This window comes from Squalius cephalus (genome assembly GCF_949319135.1).
Source record: "Squalius cephalus genome assembly, chromosome: 3".
NCBI classification, from domain to species: Eukaryota; Metazoa; Chordata; class Actinopteri; order Cypriniformes; family Leuciscidae; genus Squalius; species Squalius cephalus.
The window spans coordinates 59516600-59531712 of NC_137124.1; the positions used below are offsets into that span (position 1 = coordinate 59516600).

At 44.5% G+C, this 15113-nt stretch overlaps 1 protein-coding gene across 1 annotated transcript in view; it reads right to left on the bottom strand.

Moving 5' to 3' along the window:
- LOC307155278 (polyunsaturated fatty acid 5-lipoxygenase-like) overlaps nt 1-14605 on the bottom strand; it is a gene marked incomplete at both ends in the record, with an annotated part of 28510 nt that extends 13905 nt beyond the window's left edge. The window contains 9 exons of the mRNA XM_079865840.1: nt 1377-1580; nt 1704-1838; nt 1999-2171; nt 6708-7018; nt 8660-8810; nt 9651-9718; nt 10954-11032; nt 11231-11429; nt 14537-14605. Of these exons, the coding sequence (XP_079721966.1) occupies nt 1377-1580; nt 1704-1838; nt 1999-2171; nt 6708-7018; nt 8660-8810; nt 9651-9718; nt 10954-11032; nt 11231-11429; nt 14537-14605 (1389 nt within the window). The remainder of the gene's footprint in view (nt 1-1376; nt 1581-1703; nt 1839-1998; nt 2172-6707; nt 7019-8659; nt 8811-9650; nt 9719-10953; nt 11033-11230; nt 11430-14536) is intronic.
- Nucleotides 14606-15113: the final 508 nt, after the last annotated feature.

A 15113-nucleotide genomic window follows, 5' to 3' on the forward strand; every position in this document is an offset into this window, starting at 1 on the left:
TACCACTGGACCACAGTGAAGATACATAGACATAAAGTCAGCGCGAGTATTATCCACACTGGCGTTTGCTTGCAGGCATGCGAGTAAGCACAACATGCAATACTAACATTTTCAGACGCCTGAAAAATGCCAGAATGTGAGAAGAGTGGATATCGCCCAGTTTCAGCGGGGCTGAAAACACTCCATTCTCCTTTCGCCAGTGACGCACGGGAACCGTAGAAACGGTGTTCGGTTGCAGGCAAGCGGGTACTACGCGCTCGCTGGCTGCAAAATGCATCTCTGCAGTCGCCTTCAGGGGACTGACAGAGCGAAGCATTGGCGGCATAAATATATATGCCGCTAGACCGGGATTCGAACTCTGGTCTCCCATGCGGAAAACCTATAATTCCACCACTGAGCCACAGGGGGGTACAGGCTTTTGAAAGTGGCGTCAACACGTATTCTTCGGCGTTTGCTGTTATAACAGACTCACTTGCTGCAATAATATTTCCAGTCGCCGAACAGGGAACTGAGAAATGTGAGAGAAAAGAGGTCAGACCGACCAACGGCGGGACTAAGAACAGTCTTTTCTCCTTCGCCGGTGAATGACGTGTGCAGAGGCAGGGTAGCTTTTCTTGTAACGTAAAGAAAAACTAATCCCGCCATCCGCTTCCAGGAAGGGCAGCCTCGGAAAGGATGCCCGGCGAGTCCTCAGAGTCACCGTAGGCAATTGGCTCGGAGTGAAGGCGTTTCGCCGTCAGCGAGCGCGAGTGCTGTATGAGAAAGCATCTTGAAAAAGACGCAGCTCTTTTAGGGGTGAGTGTTGCAAAGCGAACACACACACACACACACAAGTAACAATAGAATGGAAAGGATATGGCGTCGGAAAGCGCAGCAGGTACGGCGGTAGAAGGCGGCGTTGGCCAGCGGCTTCGAGGGCTCGTCCCGCTGAAGTGCTTGCATCAGACGACGCGTGCTTCCTCGTGATCCAGCGATGCGTGAGCTTCGCTGAAGAGATGAAAATCAAGTGAATCAGCCTTTTCGAGCTCCTTTTATAGAGGTTAGCCACACCCGTCTCGGCGGGAAGTGGCAAGGAGGGCGCAAAGCGCCCTCATTGGCCTGACGTCACTTCAGGCCTCGCTCGATAGGCTTATGCAGTTGCCGCAGAACAGCCAATGAGCGAGCAAGCTGTCTCGCCATAGCTGTGTACTGCTGCAACGAGCATTACATATATGGAAAATTAAGGATAATTTTTTGCTTCAGTATTTCGTGAAAAAAGAGTTTTTCCCGTAGCGTTTTTACAAAAACGCAGTACTGGAGGACTCTCGTAAGAGAACCACAATCTTCAGTTTAGCCCTGAATCTAAATATCATGACTGGATATTGAATGACAGGTACCTTGTATACAGGATGGACTGCAGAGAGCTGTCTGTACACGGCCATTTCAAAAACCTCTGATATCAGATGTGTCTTGAGAAGGTGCGTGACCAACTGGTGTACAAGGAAGTCGGCAGATTTCACCCACATCTTGGCAAACATCCAATCATGTTCATTATCACTTGGGAGAAAGATTGGGCTCTTTTCCCCTGGGTTTTGACTGAGCTGATTCAGATATAATAGAGCCAAGCAAGGATGTTTTTACTTTGGTGAGTAAATTCCCAGCAAAAGCACTTTTATTTTTAATTTACATTTTCATTTGATACTGATTCTATATGGGACAGATACCTGAATGGCAATTGGCACAATCTGGTCCAATCTGTTCTTGTACAGCAGACAGATGGGTGCAGTCAAATAGTGCTGGGTTCTGGGTGTTGTCACTGCCTTCAGTATTTCATAATCCACTATGTAGATGTTTCCTGCCTGTAAACGTGTTTACAGGTGCAAAGTTTAGAACAAATCATTCGTGGGTTAAAATAACATTGATTTGAGTAATTTATGTAAATTAAATTATTAGAAGGATGTCACGATACAAGCCTTGGATTTGATTATTAACCAACTGTAATCTCTTAATGTTTCTGACCTTTAATTCCTCTTGTAGTGTGACACCTTTCTCCAGAAAGCTCTCCACCATCTCATGTGTGACTGGAAAATTATCTGGAATTTCCATGCACTTCCTGATCATGACAGGATTGGAGCCATTCAAAAACTGATAGCCAAACATGTAATCCTTACTCCAGTCTTGCATCACTTTCTCTGTCCAGATTTCAAAGGGGAAAATTTAGTCAACTGTCAAAGGCTTTACAGGCATGAAAAAATGTGCCTCTGCATTGTTGGATTCTCACAACAATTATGTTTTTGGATATATAGATTTTGTTTAAATGAAGAAACAAACAAAAAACAAACAAACATTATTGACAAAGGAAGAAATAATCCAAACCTAGTAGAGTGTTCTTGATATTAAACTCTTCCAATATCTTTTCAAAAAATGCCATATCTTTCCAGGAATGAATGAAACCTTTAACTATGTCAAGAAGTGAATCCACAGTCCTGAAAAAGAGTGCATACTGTATAATTATAGACATGAACACTATTTGCATGAATTTCATTCTGGAGAACTGAGGAAAAAATCTGTATCAAATCAACAAGGACTGTGGCCACGACACATTCCCCCAAAACTTACGCTTTCCCCAAATTCAACTCAAAGTCTATTTTTTTCCCCAGATCAAACTGAACTTCCGGAGGAAGTTTTTTGCCATCTATGCTCTTAGGGAAGCCTTGGCGCCACTCAGTCCACCTTGAACAAATATAATGAACAAAAATGACAACATTAACTTGTAGTTACACTGTCATATACACTGTGATGTTTAGTTAGTTTCACTTTCATGGACTTTTAGTTTGTTTATCGTTTCCTTTGTTTCTATGGACACTGATTCTATCATCACACCTGTTATTCTTTTAGTTCATTAACTTGTTTATATATGCTCTCTGTTTTCAGTTCCTCATTGTCTGGAATTGTTTGTGCACATCACACTGTTTGTTTATGTTACATTGAGGTATTTAATAAACATTTTGTCATTTTGATGCTTTTTAGCATTTCTTCAGCTTTCATGACAGACACCAAGATTTATATTCAGAGGTGAATTTTTTTTTTTCTTACAGCCATATTTAATGTGTAGAGACAATTATAAGTAAGACTTTTTTTTTTCATAAAACTGCAACAAATTGAAATCAATCAATAAAATATTTTATGTTTTACCAGTGACCTGTTTTTGGGAGGGCTCTAAAAAGTGTCAGCATTGCCAGAAAACAATTTTCTTGCTTTTCCAGAGTGATTACTCACATGGTATTTACAGCTCAGGTAACTGGTTAAAAAGGGGGAAAAAGTTTCCAGAACCAAGCAATATCCAGGTCAAGTACTGTACTTCCATTGAGAAGAATGGAAATCCTCCTTGTCTAAGATCAACATATCACTATCTACCTCAACCAATGGTCTGTGTTTGGAGCTTGGGAACTAATGAGCCATTTAGCAGGGAGTAGAATATCTGAACAATGGCAAATTCCGTTTGGCATTAACTGAATCATGGGCCAAAATGCAAAGGCTTGCCAAACGTCACAGAGAACACAATACAACTATACTCATTTACAAGGTGGAAGATTTTGAGGGAAATGTTGGTATTTCCTGGAGTTCCTTCCTCCAAACTTGCCAGGAAGGGCCTTCTTGACAGGAAAGCTCAGTCATTTCTGCACAACTCTTATTGTTGAGCTCCAATTAATTCACTCGTAATCTGTATCTTAACACTTGAGAAGAATCATTGTACATTATCGACTGGATGTCCTGCACAGCCTGCTGCTGTTCAATCCATGTTTGCGTAGTTGCATAGTGTTAACCCTCTGCTGCTCTTCGCTGACCATGACCAAAAAGAATTATGAATTAAATCATGAAATAAGAATTAAATCATGGACATGATTCAAAAAGGTTAAATGATCCTGAACAAAATAGTCACACTTGTACCTCTCATGGTCAAAAATGAGCAAATTGGAAATGAACTGGAAACGAAATTCATCTAGTGGAAATGTTTGGTACTGTGTCCAAAGTAAGGAAGCTCAGTAAGAAAGCTCAGTTTATGAGATATCATCCTCAAATTTGGACAACTTGTTTAGATATATGGCTTTGACTTTCTCACAGTCTTAGAGTAAAACATGTTTTGGAAAATACAGTATATATTTTATATAAAAGTATTTGTGTGCAATTTTTTTTCATAACAAGAAACGTCTCGGGTTATGACTATAACCCTTGTTCCCTGAGAAGGGAACGAGACACTGCGTCGTGAAACGACTCTTTGGGGAACGCTCCCTTAGCGTGCGCCTCTGAAGTATGAATGAAACTAATCCAATCCTGATTGGTGTTGCGTCATGACGTAACATGTGACGGCATAACCGGATGCATAAAAGTGACGCTGGCACACACACACATTAGCCTTGCGATGAAGCAAGCCGCTCTCAGGCATTGAGGGGCGTGGCAGGACGACGCAGTGTCTCGTTCCCTTCTCAGGGAACAAGGGTTATAGTCATAACCCGAGACGTTCCCTTTCGAGGGAACTCGCACTGCGTCGTGAAACGACTCTTTGGGGAACGAATGCCCACTAGGCCACGCACCGATAAATGCCTGTCCTGGAGTGAAACTGAACTCAGGCACCCAACTAGGACGAGAGCACACGTGCACCCGGCGTACTAGGGAGGTGCAGACTATAAAACCTGATAAAAGTGTGTGGGGTAGCCCTAACCGGCTTGCCTCACAGACCTCCTGAAGGGGCACTCCCAAGAGGAGGGCTCTAGAGGACACCATGCCTCTAGTAGAATGAGCCCTTACGGCCAAAGGTGAAGGCAAATTGCGCACCTTGTAGGCCTACTTATGGTTTGTTTAGCCGGGAGCCCCTCATTAGGTGACCCGAAACACACTACAGTAAGTCCGACCTCCTCCAAGAAGAGGACCTCTCAAGGTAATACTCGGAACTCTGACTGGCAGAGCAAGGAACCTCTTCTCTTCTGCCGACACATGTGGTGGAGGATGAAATGCTTGCAGGACCATGGACCTAGCCATGTTAAATTGCACTTAAGGCACATAGCTGGGTCTCGGATGCAGGATGGCCTTAACTCCGCCGGGGCAAACCCCAAGCAAGCTGGCGTTAATGCCAGGGCTTGGAGATCTCCCAGTCTCTTTATAAGAAGTAGCTAAGAGAAAGGCTATCTAGAACGTGAGGTCCTAGGCAAAGCTGACTGAAGGGATTCGAAGGGAGCCAGGGATAGCCCTTCGAGAACCACCGCCAGGTACCAGGAAGGAACCCTGGACCTGACTGTCAGTCTCATCCTCTATGTACCAAGGAGAAATAGTATGACCAGATGGTGCCTCCCCAAAGGCCCAATATTCAGTGGTGCATGGAACGCCGCAATGGCATCCATGTGCACCATCCAAGTGGACGGGGAGAGATTCGCAGAGAACGATCTTGAGAAAAAATCCAGAACTGAAGCCACTGGGCAGTTAGCTGGACCTAACACACGTTCTCTACACCAAGTGGAAAAACATTCCACTTAAGGCCATATAATCTCCTAGTCGACGCAGCCCTGGAGATAAGAATGGTTTAGACCACCCCAGATGATAGACAGCATTTAGGTACTGAGCCCCCTCAAAGGCCAGACCCACAATTTCCACAGCTCTGAGCGAGGATGGAATATAGTGCCCTCCGCCTGAGATAACAGATCCCTCCTCAAAGGAATCTGCCATGGCGGAGCTATCAGGAGTGAAATTAAGTCCGAAAACCATACTCGGGCCGGCCAAAACGGGGCAACCAGAAGAAGACTGATGCCCTCCTGACGGACCCTCTCCAGGACTCCCAGGAGCAGAGCGATCGGGGGAAAAACGTACAGGCGAAGCCTCGACCAGGCCTGTACCATGGCATCCAACCCCAGCGGGGCTGGATGAGTGAGGGAGAACCAAACTGGACAGTGGGACGTCCCTCGAGACGCAAAAGATCAACTTCCATTGGTCCAAACCTCTGCCATATCAGCTCCACCACCTCTGGATGGAGTCTCCATTCCCCGGGCCTCAGCCCCTGCCTCGACAGGATGTCTGCTCCCTGATTCTGAACCCCCGGGACATATATTGCTCTTATAGATAATATTTTCCCTTTGGGACCATAATGTAATCTGATGCGCCAATCTGGATAGAGGGCGCGATCTGAGTCCCCCCTTGTCGGTTCAGATACGCTACCACTGATGTATTGTCTGAACGTATCAAGACGTGGTAACCTTTGATGTCTGGGAGGAAGCTCCTCAGAGCCCTGAACACAGCCAATATTTCTTGGCAATTCATATGCCAAGAATGATAATGGTCCTGCCACAGACCCCTGGCAAAGCGGCCGATAACCGCGCCCCAGCCAGTGAGGGAAGCGCCTGTCGAAACGGTTTCCCGGCGACATGACCTCCCTAATACTGGCCCTTGGGACAAGAACCAAGAATTCCTCCATATTAAAAAGGGAACGAAGGCATCTGCGCGTAACCTTTATTATACGGAACGGATTCCCCTTGGGGGAAAAACCCCTTGGCCTTGAGCCACCACTGAAGGGGCCTCATGTGAAGAAGGCCCAAAGGAATTATGTTGGATGCCGCTGCCATGAGGCCCAGCAGTCTTTAAAATTGCTTTACAGTGATGGCCTGGCCTAGCTTTATCCCTGACACCATGGTCAGGATGGATTTCGATACGTGCGGGAGACATACGTGCCTGCATCGTACCCGAATTCCATACCACGCCCGGAAAAGTAGTTTCCTGAGCTGGTTCTAACACACTTTTCTTAGTGTAGAATCTCAACCCCAATTTCTGAATGTGGCCAAGAACGACATCTCGATGCCGAACTGCCATTCCTCGAGACTGGGCCAATATGAGCCAGTCATCGATATAATTCAGAATACGGATGCCCTGAAGCCTCAGTGGAGCCAGAGCTGCATCCATACACTTAGTGAACATGCGGGGAGAGAGTGCTAGGCCGAACGGAAGAACCCGATATTGGTATGCTTCGCCCCCTAAAGCAAACCTCAGGAACCTCCTGTGACATGGAAGGATGGAGACATGAAAATAGGCATCTTTTAGATCTATCGTGACAAACCAATCCTCGGATCGGATTTGATTCACGATGATGGGAATAGTGAGCATCTTGAACCTGAATCTCCTCAGAGAACGATTCAACTGCCTCAAATCTAAAATCGGCCTCAGCCCGCCATCCTCCTTTGGAACTATACCGGCTGTAAAACCCGGACTCTTTCTCTGGTAGGGGAACAATTTCTATGGCCCCTTTGACCAGTAGAGTCTGTACCTCTTGTTCCATAACCCGAGCCTGTTCTGAAACCTGTGCAGTCGGTACCACCCCAGCAAACTTGGGAGGTCGGTAACCGAACTGCAGTCTGTACCCATATTTTATAATATTCAGGACCCATATAGATATATTCGGAAGGCATTTTGCCATTCTTCTACAAAATCTAAGGGAACCAGCCCCTCGAGACTGACCTCGGGTGTTTTTCGAGCACTATTCTCAACCTCCTGAAGCGGAGGACCGGCAGGAAAAAGTCGAGAAAGACTTGGTAACCATAGTCGGTGCCCTGTTGCAAGCTTTTGGGGTGAACGCCACGGTGTGCGTTCACTGGAAATCATTGTGGCCCGAAGCGCACTTTACGGCGGGATACAGATATCGATTTCCTGAGGACTCCCCCAGAGGGGAGGCTCTTTGGGTTTTCGTTCTCGACACCCTGAAGCGGTTATAAACATCGATTTCCTGAGGGCTCCGCGGAGGAGCGATTCTCGCTCATACCTCCACAGGGGGGGGGGGGGGGGGTGGACAGCCATCTTCGTCTCGTTTTCGATGCCCTGAAGCGGAGAACCGGCAGGGAAAAATCTTAAACGATTTTTGACGTTCGCTGCTCATCATTTTAATTCTTCAGAATTAAATGCAGCCAAAAACACTCGATAAGTGAAACACGGTCTGGATGGTAGGTTGAATTAAATATCTAACTAGGCTACTTAAGGTCAGATAATATATTCCATCATTTCAATTCCATCATATTAATTCATAGAATTGAATGCAGCCATAATCACCAGACAATACTGTTTTAATATTTATTTATACGGTCTCGTAATCTACACGCTGCCTCGGCAAACGCGAGATTCGAGCCGTTACAATATATTTGGCTTTCATCCCTCGAGAAGAAAGTTATCAGGTGCGAGGTTTGAAACATCCGACAGCGCACGGCTTATTTTTATTGCACTCGCGCCGATATATTTCTCAATGAACCAGCACCCTCAGGAGCTGATTGTGAATGCCTCGCACCCAAACAGTATTATTTCACAGATCGCGTGTGTCCCTTTTATTGCAGACTCGTAATCTAAGCGCTGCCTCAACAAACGCGAGATTCGAGTCGTTCACAATACATTTGGCTTTCATCTCTTCGAAAAGAAAGTCAACGGGCTCGAGGCTGAAACACCCGAAAAGCACGGCTGTGTGCGTCGAGATATTTCTTAAAAACCACAGCCAGCACCCTCAGGAGCTGACAGTGCATGCCTCGCACCCACACAGAATCTTTATTGCAGAGTAGCCGTCATCTACGCGCTGCCTCGACAAACGCGAGATCCGAGCTATAGATTCTGTATTGCAATGTAGTGGGACAACTTTTTTTTTTTTTTTTTTTTTGGTTACAACAACACTGGCGAGTGTGACTCATGTTCCTCGTTCCCGATGCTGAGCACATCCACTTCCTCAGAAGCAGATAGCTCGAGCATCGGGCACTCGTCACGGGCAGAAGAAGCCACATCGCGGGCTTCTGCGTCGTGAGCGAGCGTTATAGAATCTGCGGATGATGAACAAGAAAGTGCCTCGGCAGTCTCGTTCTCATCCGTAAGATCCTTCTGCGATCCCCACGATCCAAGCCACCGCGCCGCCTCAACGGACGCGGGACTCGAACCGCGGGGATCGCGAGCCAAGTGGGAGCACAGCACTCTATAGTACTTTCACTTAGTGTTCACAGGCAGCCCCCTCGAGAACTGGCTGTGCGTGCTGCGCTCCTAACAGTGTACACACAACTGATGCGTGTCTCCACCCGTGAGAAATATAGGGCAGGGGTGCACACACCTAGTGTAACTTCACTCGCCATAATATAGAGGATTTCACTGACAAACAACATCAAATAAGACAGACAGTTTCACAGAGAGCGCTTGCTGAAGAGCGAAAGCTAATGTGTGTGTGTGCCAGCGTCACTTTTATGCATCCGGTTATGCCGTCACATGTTACGTCATGACGCAACACCAATCAGGATTGGATTAGTTTCATTCATACTTCAGAGGCGCACGCTAAGGGAGCGTTCCCCAAAGAGTCGTTTCACGACGCAGTGCGAGTTCCCTCGAAAGGGAACTTAAAATTCTATAACGTTTTTTTTTTTATTCTCTTTTTTTTCCCCCACTTTTTTTTTTTTTTTTCATTTCAGCAATAATCTGCCAAGTATCTTCTTTAAAAGAAGATCTTTCACAATTTAAGTTGAAAATGAGGGGTGAGGTTGCAGCATCTAGCTACTGGAGTGCCTCAGGGCTCACTGCTGGGACCACTTCTATTCTCCATCTACATGTCATTACTAGGATCTTTCAGAAACATGTTTTTTTCCTAACACTGCTACACTGATGACACACAACTCTACCTCTTATTCCAGCCAGATGTTCTGAAGGTAGCTGCTCACATCTCAGCCTGCCTGACAGACATTTGTTTCTGGAAGAAGGACAATCACCTTCACCTCAACCCTGCGAAGACAGAACTGCTTGTTGTCTCAGACAACCCAACACTTCATCACAACTTCTCCATTCATCTAGGTTCATTAACCATAACTCCTTTCAGGACAGCCAGGAAACTTGGAGTTGTGATTGATGATCAGTAAAACTTCACAGATCACATTGCTAAAACAGCACAGTCCTGCAGTTTTGCCTTTTACGACATTAGGAGGATCAGGCCCTTCCTATCGGAGCTACACAACTCCTGGTCCAAGCTCTTGTTCTACCCAGACTGAATTATTGTAATGCTCTCTTGGCAGGCCTTCCAGCATGTACTGTCAAACCTCTTTAACTGATCCAGAATGCTGCAGCAAGAGTGGTCTTTATCAAGCCGAAGAGAGCGCATGTCACACCTCTCTTCATAAACTTGGTTGCGAATTGCCACTCACAAAAAATTCAAGGAACTGATGTTTACCTACAGAACAACCACTGGCTCTGCACCTCTATACCTAAACTCACTACTTCAGACCCATATGCCCTCCAGAAGCTTGTGTTCTGCAAGTGAACGGTGTCTTAGGGTGCCATCATCCCAAAGAGGCACAAAATCACTTTCACAGACCTTTAACCTGGACTGCTCCCTGTGTGTTGAATGACCAGCCTAACTCAACCTGAGCTACCGGGTATTTAGATTATTTTGATTCCATTGTGCTAATTCATGTTTGCTTTTTACGTTTCGTTGTGTTGTGCAGTACTGGGTCACCGTAAATAACCCAAATAATTACTTGAGTAAAAGTTAAAAAAAATTACTTTACTTACTAGTTACTTACTGTAGAATCTGATTAAAATTATGCAGTGGAGATTATTGTAATAATCTCTTTTAATGTAGTGTGGAAGAATCCAATGTCCAGCCTTGGGTTTTGCTTTGAACTTTTTTTTTTTTGAATGTTAAAAATGTTAACTACAAAAATGGCACAATCTCTATAATAGAAAAAAAAAAAAAAAAAAATAAAAAAAATAATGTGAAATTATAACCATTGTTGTAATATAATACCTCCCCCCCCCCACACACACTTTTACATTCATTGCTACGGACCTGTGTATATGACAATATAATGTATATGTGCAATATATTTACAATATTAGTGTGTCAAGCACCTTGAACTGTACCGGGAGTAATAAAGAAAAAAAAACTGCAACAAATGAAAATTGTTCAAGAACGTAATTGTTTCTTCAAACCTGAATCTGTTCCGTTTAGATTCCAGTTCCTCTTGTCTTTTCTCTTTAAGAAATTCAGGGTCATCCTGAGGCAATCCAGCTAAATGAACACACAAATATATACATAGCACACATTTTACACATAGAAAGGGCAGCATTTAAGACATGATTCAAATCAAAACTGAACAACTGAATTAAAAAAAATTCTAATAACAATAATAATAATAATAATAATAATAATAATAATAATAATGCTTCATTTAAAACTGGATAATCAACAAAGCGATAATGCACGTACCAGTGCCTTCTCGGATAAACACTGGCTTTCCGTCTTCTATCCAGCACTGACAGGGGAACTCAAAGCATTTTCCATAGGGTGTTTTCACCTTTATATGCCCACAAAACCACTTAATATTGACCAAGTGTTTCTCCTTTTCTAGTTTCACCAGGACAATGTCTCCAAAGTCCTTCTTCACATGGATGTCGAAGGAGATCTCCTTTAATGACAACTTTTATTAGACACGTAATATGGGAAACAAACAAACAAGAAACATCTATCCACAGGTTTTGGTGAAGAGGGATTAATCCTGATTATGTGCACTATCAGGATGCCCAGGTTTGATCATTTTATCTCACCAGATGCAGTTTTTATTTCTCTACATTTGTGTATCCTAACTTTTATCAGACAATGGTTAATAAGAAAACAAAACGAAATATAGCTGCAAGCAGCAAATACAGGACAAAGCACGATGGGCACATGTATGTACACATGTGTAACTATTTCATTACATATTGTTAATGACACACTTCTTGCTGCCAGCTGGTGGTGCCATGGCCATGACTCAAAATAGCCACATCCATATGATCCAAACATACAACACCCATTTGATCTAAATCAGATGCATATAAAAGATACACGACTTCAGGTTTTCGATTTCCGGTTTCCCATTTTTTCAACACATTTATTCCTTTAACATGGCAACACCGTTCCATACATCAAAAAAACTTTGGCAATTTAGCATCTTTAATGTCTTGGAATAATGGTGAGAACTGCAGGAATCCCCTTGGAGGAGTATTTAAAAGTTCAGAGCCTGCAATTATCCAAAATTCCACATTAAATTAAACAAGACGAAGAAAACGGCTGACTTCCTGTTGGGTGGAGCTAATAACTGTAAATTTGAAAGTTGTACAGCCTGATGAGAACAATACATGTAGTCAAAAGTTGGCACAATATACCCTAATTTCATTAGAACACATGAACATACAAAGAAAAGAGCATCGCCATGGTGACACAATTTAAGATATGAAGAATCTTTTCATAATTTTACATCAGCCATGTCTTGGCATTATTCTGACCAAGTTTTAAGTGATTTGGGTGAGTATAAGAGGACTATTTCAAAGTCTTTTGCAAGTAACACACTTCCTGCTGCCAGTTGGTGGTGCCCTAATAATAATCCTAAGGAAAACAATAGGGCCCAAGCACTTAAATAGCTGCAAGCATCGATTAATGGCACAAGCACAACAGAGGCAAAATGAGAAGTATGGCAGGGAACAGACCAATTGCAAATATGAGTAACTGAAGACATTAGGAGACGATTTAGGCCAAATGGTTGAAAAATCATAAACACAATTTGTAATGTGACGTAATTGCTTATTACTTTTGACCAGTGGGTCAAAGTGACCACATTGATTTGGTGTGGTCAGTGTGTGGTGACTATGACGCACATAAAGTCTGGTGTCAATATGCCAAAATGTTGTAGAGATACAGCATCAGATTCAGTTCAGATTCAGAACATTTTCTTTGATGTTTTAAATGATCATGGTTTCAGTGGATCATGGTGTAATTGGTATCGTTGTTTTCAGCATGTCCCAAGGAATCTATCAATTTTGAACACGGCCCTGAGCCGTTGCTGGGCGCCGCGGCCGCCGGTGTGTGTACACTCATACAGAATGTGTTCGAATTTTAAAGACGTGGCGCTGCGCTTCTCGTCCGGTGTGCGACCACCTTTAATTAAGGTGCTGTTTTCTTTGAAGTCGAATAACTCTGTTCTTATTACTGGCGAGCTTACTTTATTCGGGTGCGGACGAGCGCTGCGTCTTCTAACCCCGGATTTCCACCAACTGCGGAACGGCTGCGGATCGGCTCCGTGCTCCGCTGTCCTTCAATACCCACCAGGTCCGGATTTGTTGCGGAACGGCTGCGGCCATGACTGACAGCTGAAGTCACGAGGACCCACGAGATCTCACAAATTCACGTATGATCACGCGATATAAGTGCTGAATTGATGTGGAGCTCTCCGGCATCCGGCAAAAATAGAAGCTCTGCGTATCTGCTCCGGAGGGCTGCGGATCGTCAGAGTCGGAACGCAGCCGTTACGCAGTCAGTGAAAATACACACATTGACTTTAATGGAAAGTTCCGCAGTTGGTGGAAATTAGGGGTAGACAGGTGTCCGCGGATGCGATACTGCCACTTGAGAGGTCAACAAGGTACTGGCGCTGTAGCATTTACGTGTCATGTTATCATAAGAGTCCTATTCATTTTAAACATTGTGGTTATCGCCAATACCGGTATATTGTCACACTCTAAATTAACACGATGTCGATATTTCATGCGTTGAATATCACGATTATCGTCAACACCGGTATATTGCGACACCCCTAATATATATATATATATATATATATACACACACATACTTAATAAAATAGTTTGCAGTTGTGCTACCCAGACATTTGAGAATATACAGATTGCTGGACAAAAGGTTTTCAATGATCTCAACAGGTTTAAAACTACTGATGTTTATAAAATTTGTTTATGGAAGGTTTCAAACCTAAAATGAAGCCATAGTATTTAGCTTCTAATTTTTTTATTATTAAGACGCAATTTTAAATAGTTCCCTTTCGAGGGAACTCACACTGCGTCGATGATGACACTATGAGGAATGCCTCTTAGCATAACATGTCTGAAGCATGAATGAAACTAATCCAATCCCAATTGCCGTTGGGTGATGACGTAATGTGTGACGGCAGTCATGGCCTAGTGGTTAGGGAGTTGGACTGGTAACCCAAAGGTTGCTGGTTCGATTCCAGAACTGGTGGGAAATGACTGAGGTGCCCTTGAGCAAGGCACCTAACCCCTAATCGCTCCCCGGGCGCCACACAAAGGCTGCCCGCTGCTCTGGGTGTGTATCCACGTTTGCAGTGTGTGTGTGTTAACTACTCACTACTCTGCTCTTAATGTGTGTGCATTAACTTGGATGGGTTAAATGCAGAGGTCAAATTCCAAGTATGGGTTACCATACTTGGCCGTCACGTGTCACTTTCACTTTCACTTTCACTTTCATACACGGAAGCTACAAAGGGACGCCGGCACACCACAGCGTTAGCTTTCGCTCTTCAGCAAGCGCTCTCTGTTGTGTTCTGTCTATTTGGTGTTGTCTGTGAAATATATATTGTATTGAAATGGCAAGCGAGCAGTTTAGAAAGTGTGTGCGCTCCCGCCTGGCTATTTTTGATGAAGCCAGCCAGGCTCATGCTCCCCGCGGTTGGCGGCTCAGATTGTGGTGCTCGCAAAGAGAGCTAGCATAGGGGGTCGAGACTACTTCGGCACTTTCTCTGTCTTCATCTGACAGCTCCGATTCCTTCACTCCCCGTGTGGAAGCCCACCCCATGGCGTCTTCTGCTCGGGTTGAGAGCCTGGTGCTGCAGCTGTCTGACTCAGATATAGACGTGCATCGCGGCGGGGCATCTGGATGAGTCAAGCATGCCATTTCAGACTGCATCCGTGCCAAGTTAAATATTAGTTGGCCACAAGAGAGGCAGGAAGCGCAGGCTAGAAGTAAGCTTGATGAGCGTTTTCTGCAGCACCGTTCAGAGCCTTCACACCGAGGTCTACCGTTCTTTCCAGACTTACACAATGAGTAGTAACTTACACTTACACAATGAGTTGTGCAAGTCATGGAACAGGCCATTTTCATCTCGCCTGTCTAATCTCCCAGTGTTGGATTACAGCAACATCGTGGGGGTTAAGGAGAACGGTTATGGGATGATGCCGTGTGTGGAGGAGGCTTTGGACAGCTACCTCTCCCCCAACGTTGCGTCATACCTTAAGGCCCTGACACTGCGCACCAAACCCTGCTGAACGACATCTGCTTTGGTGGGCAGAGCTTATATGGCTGT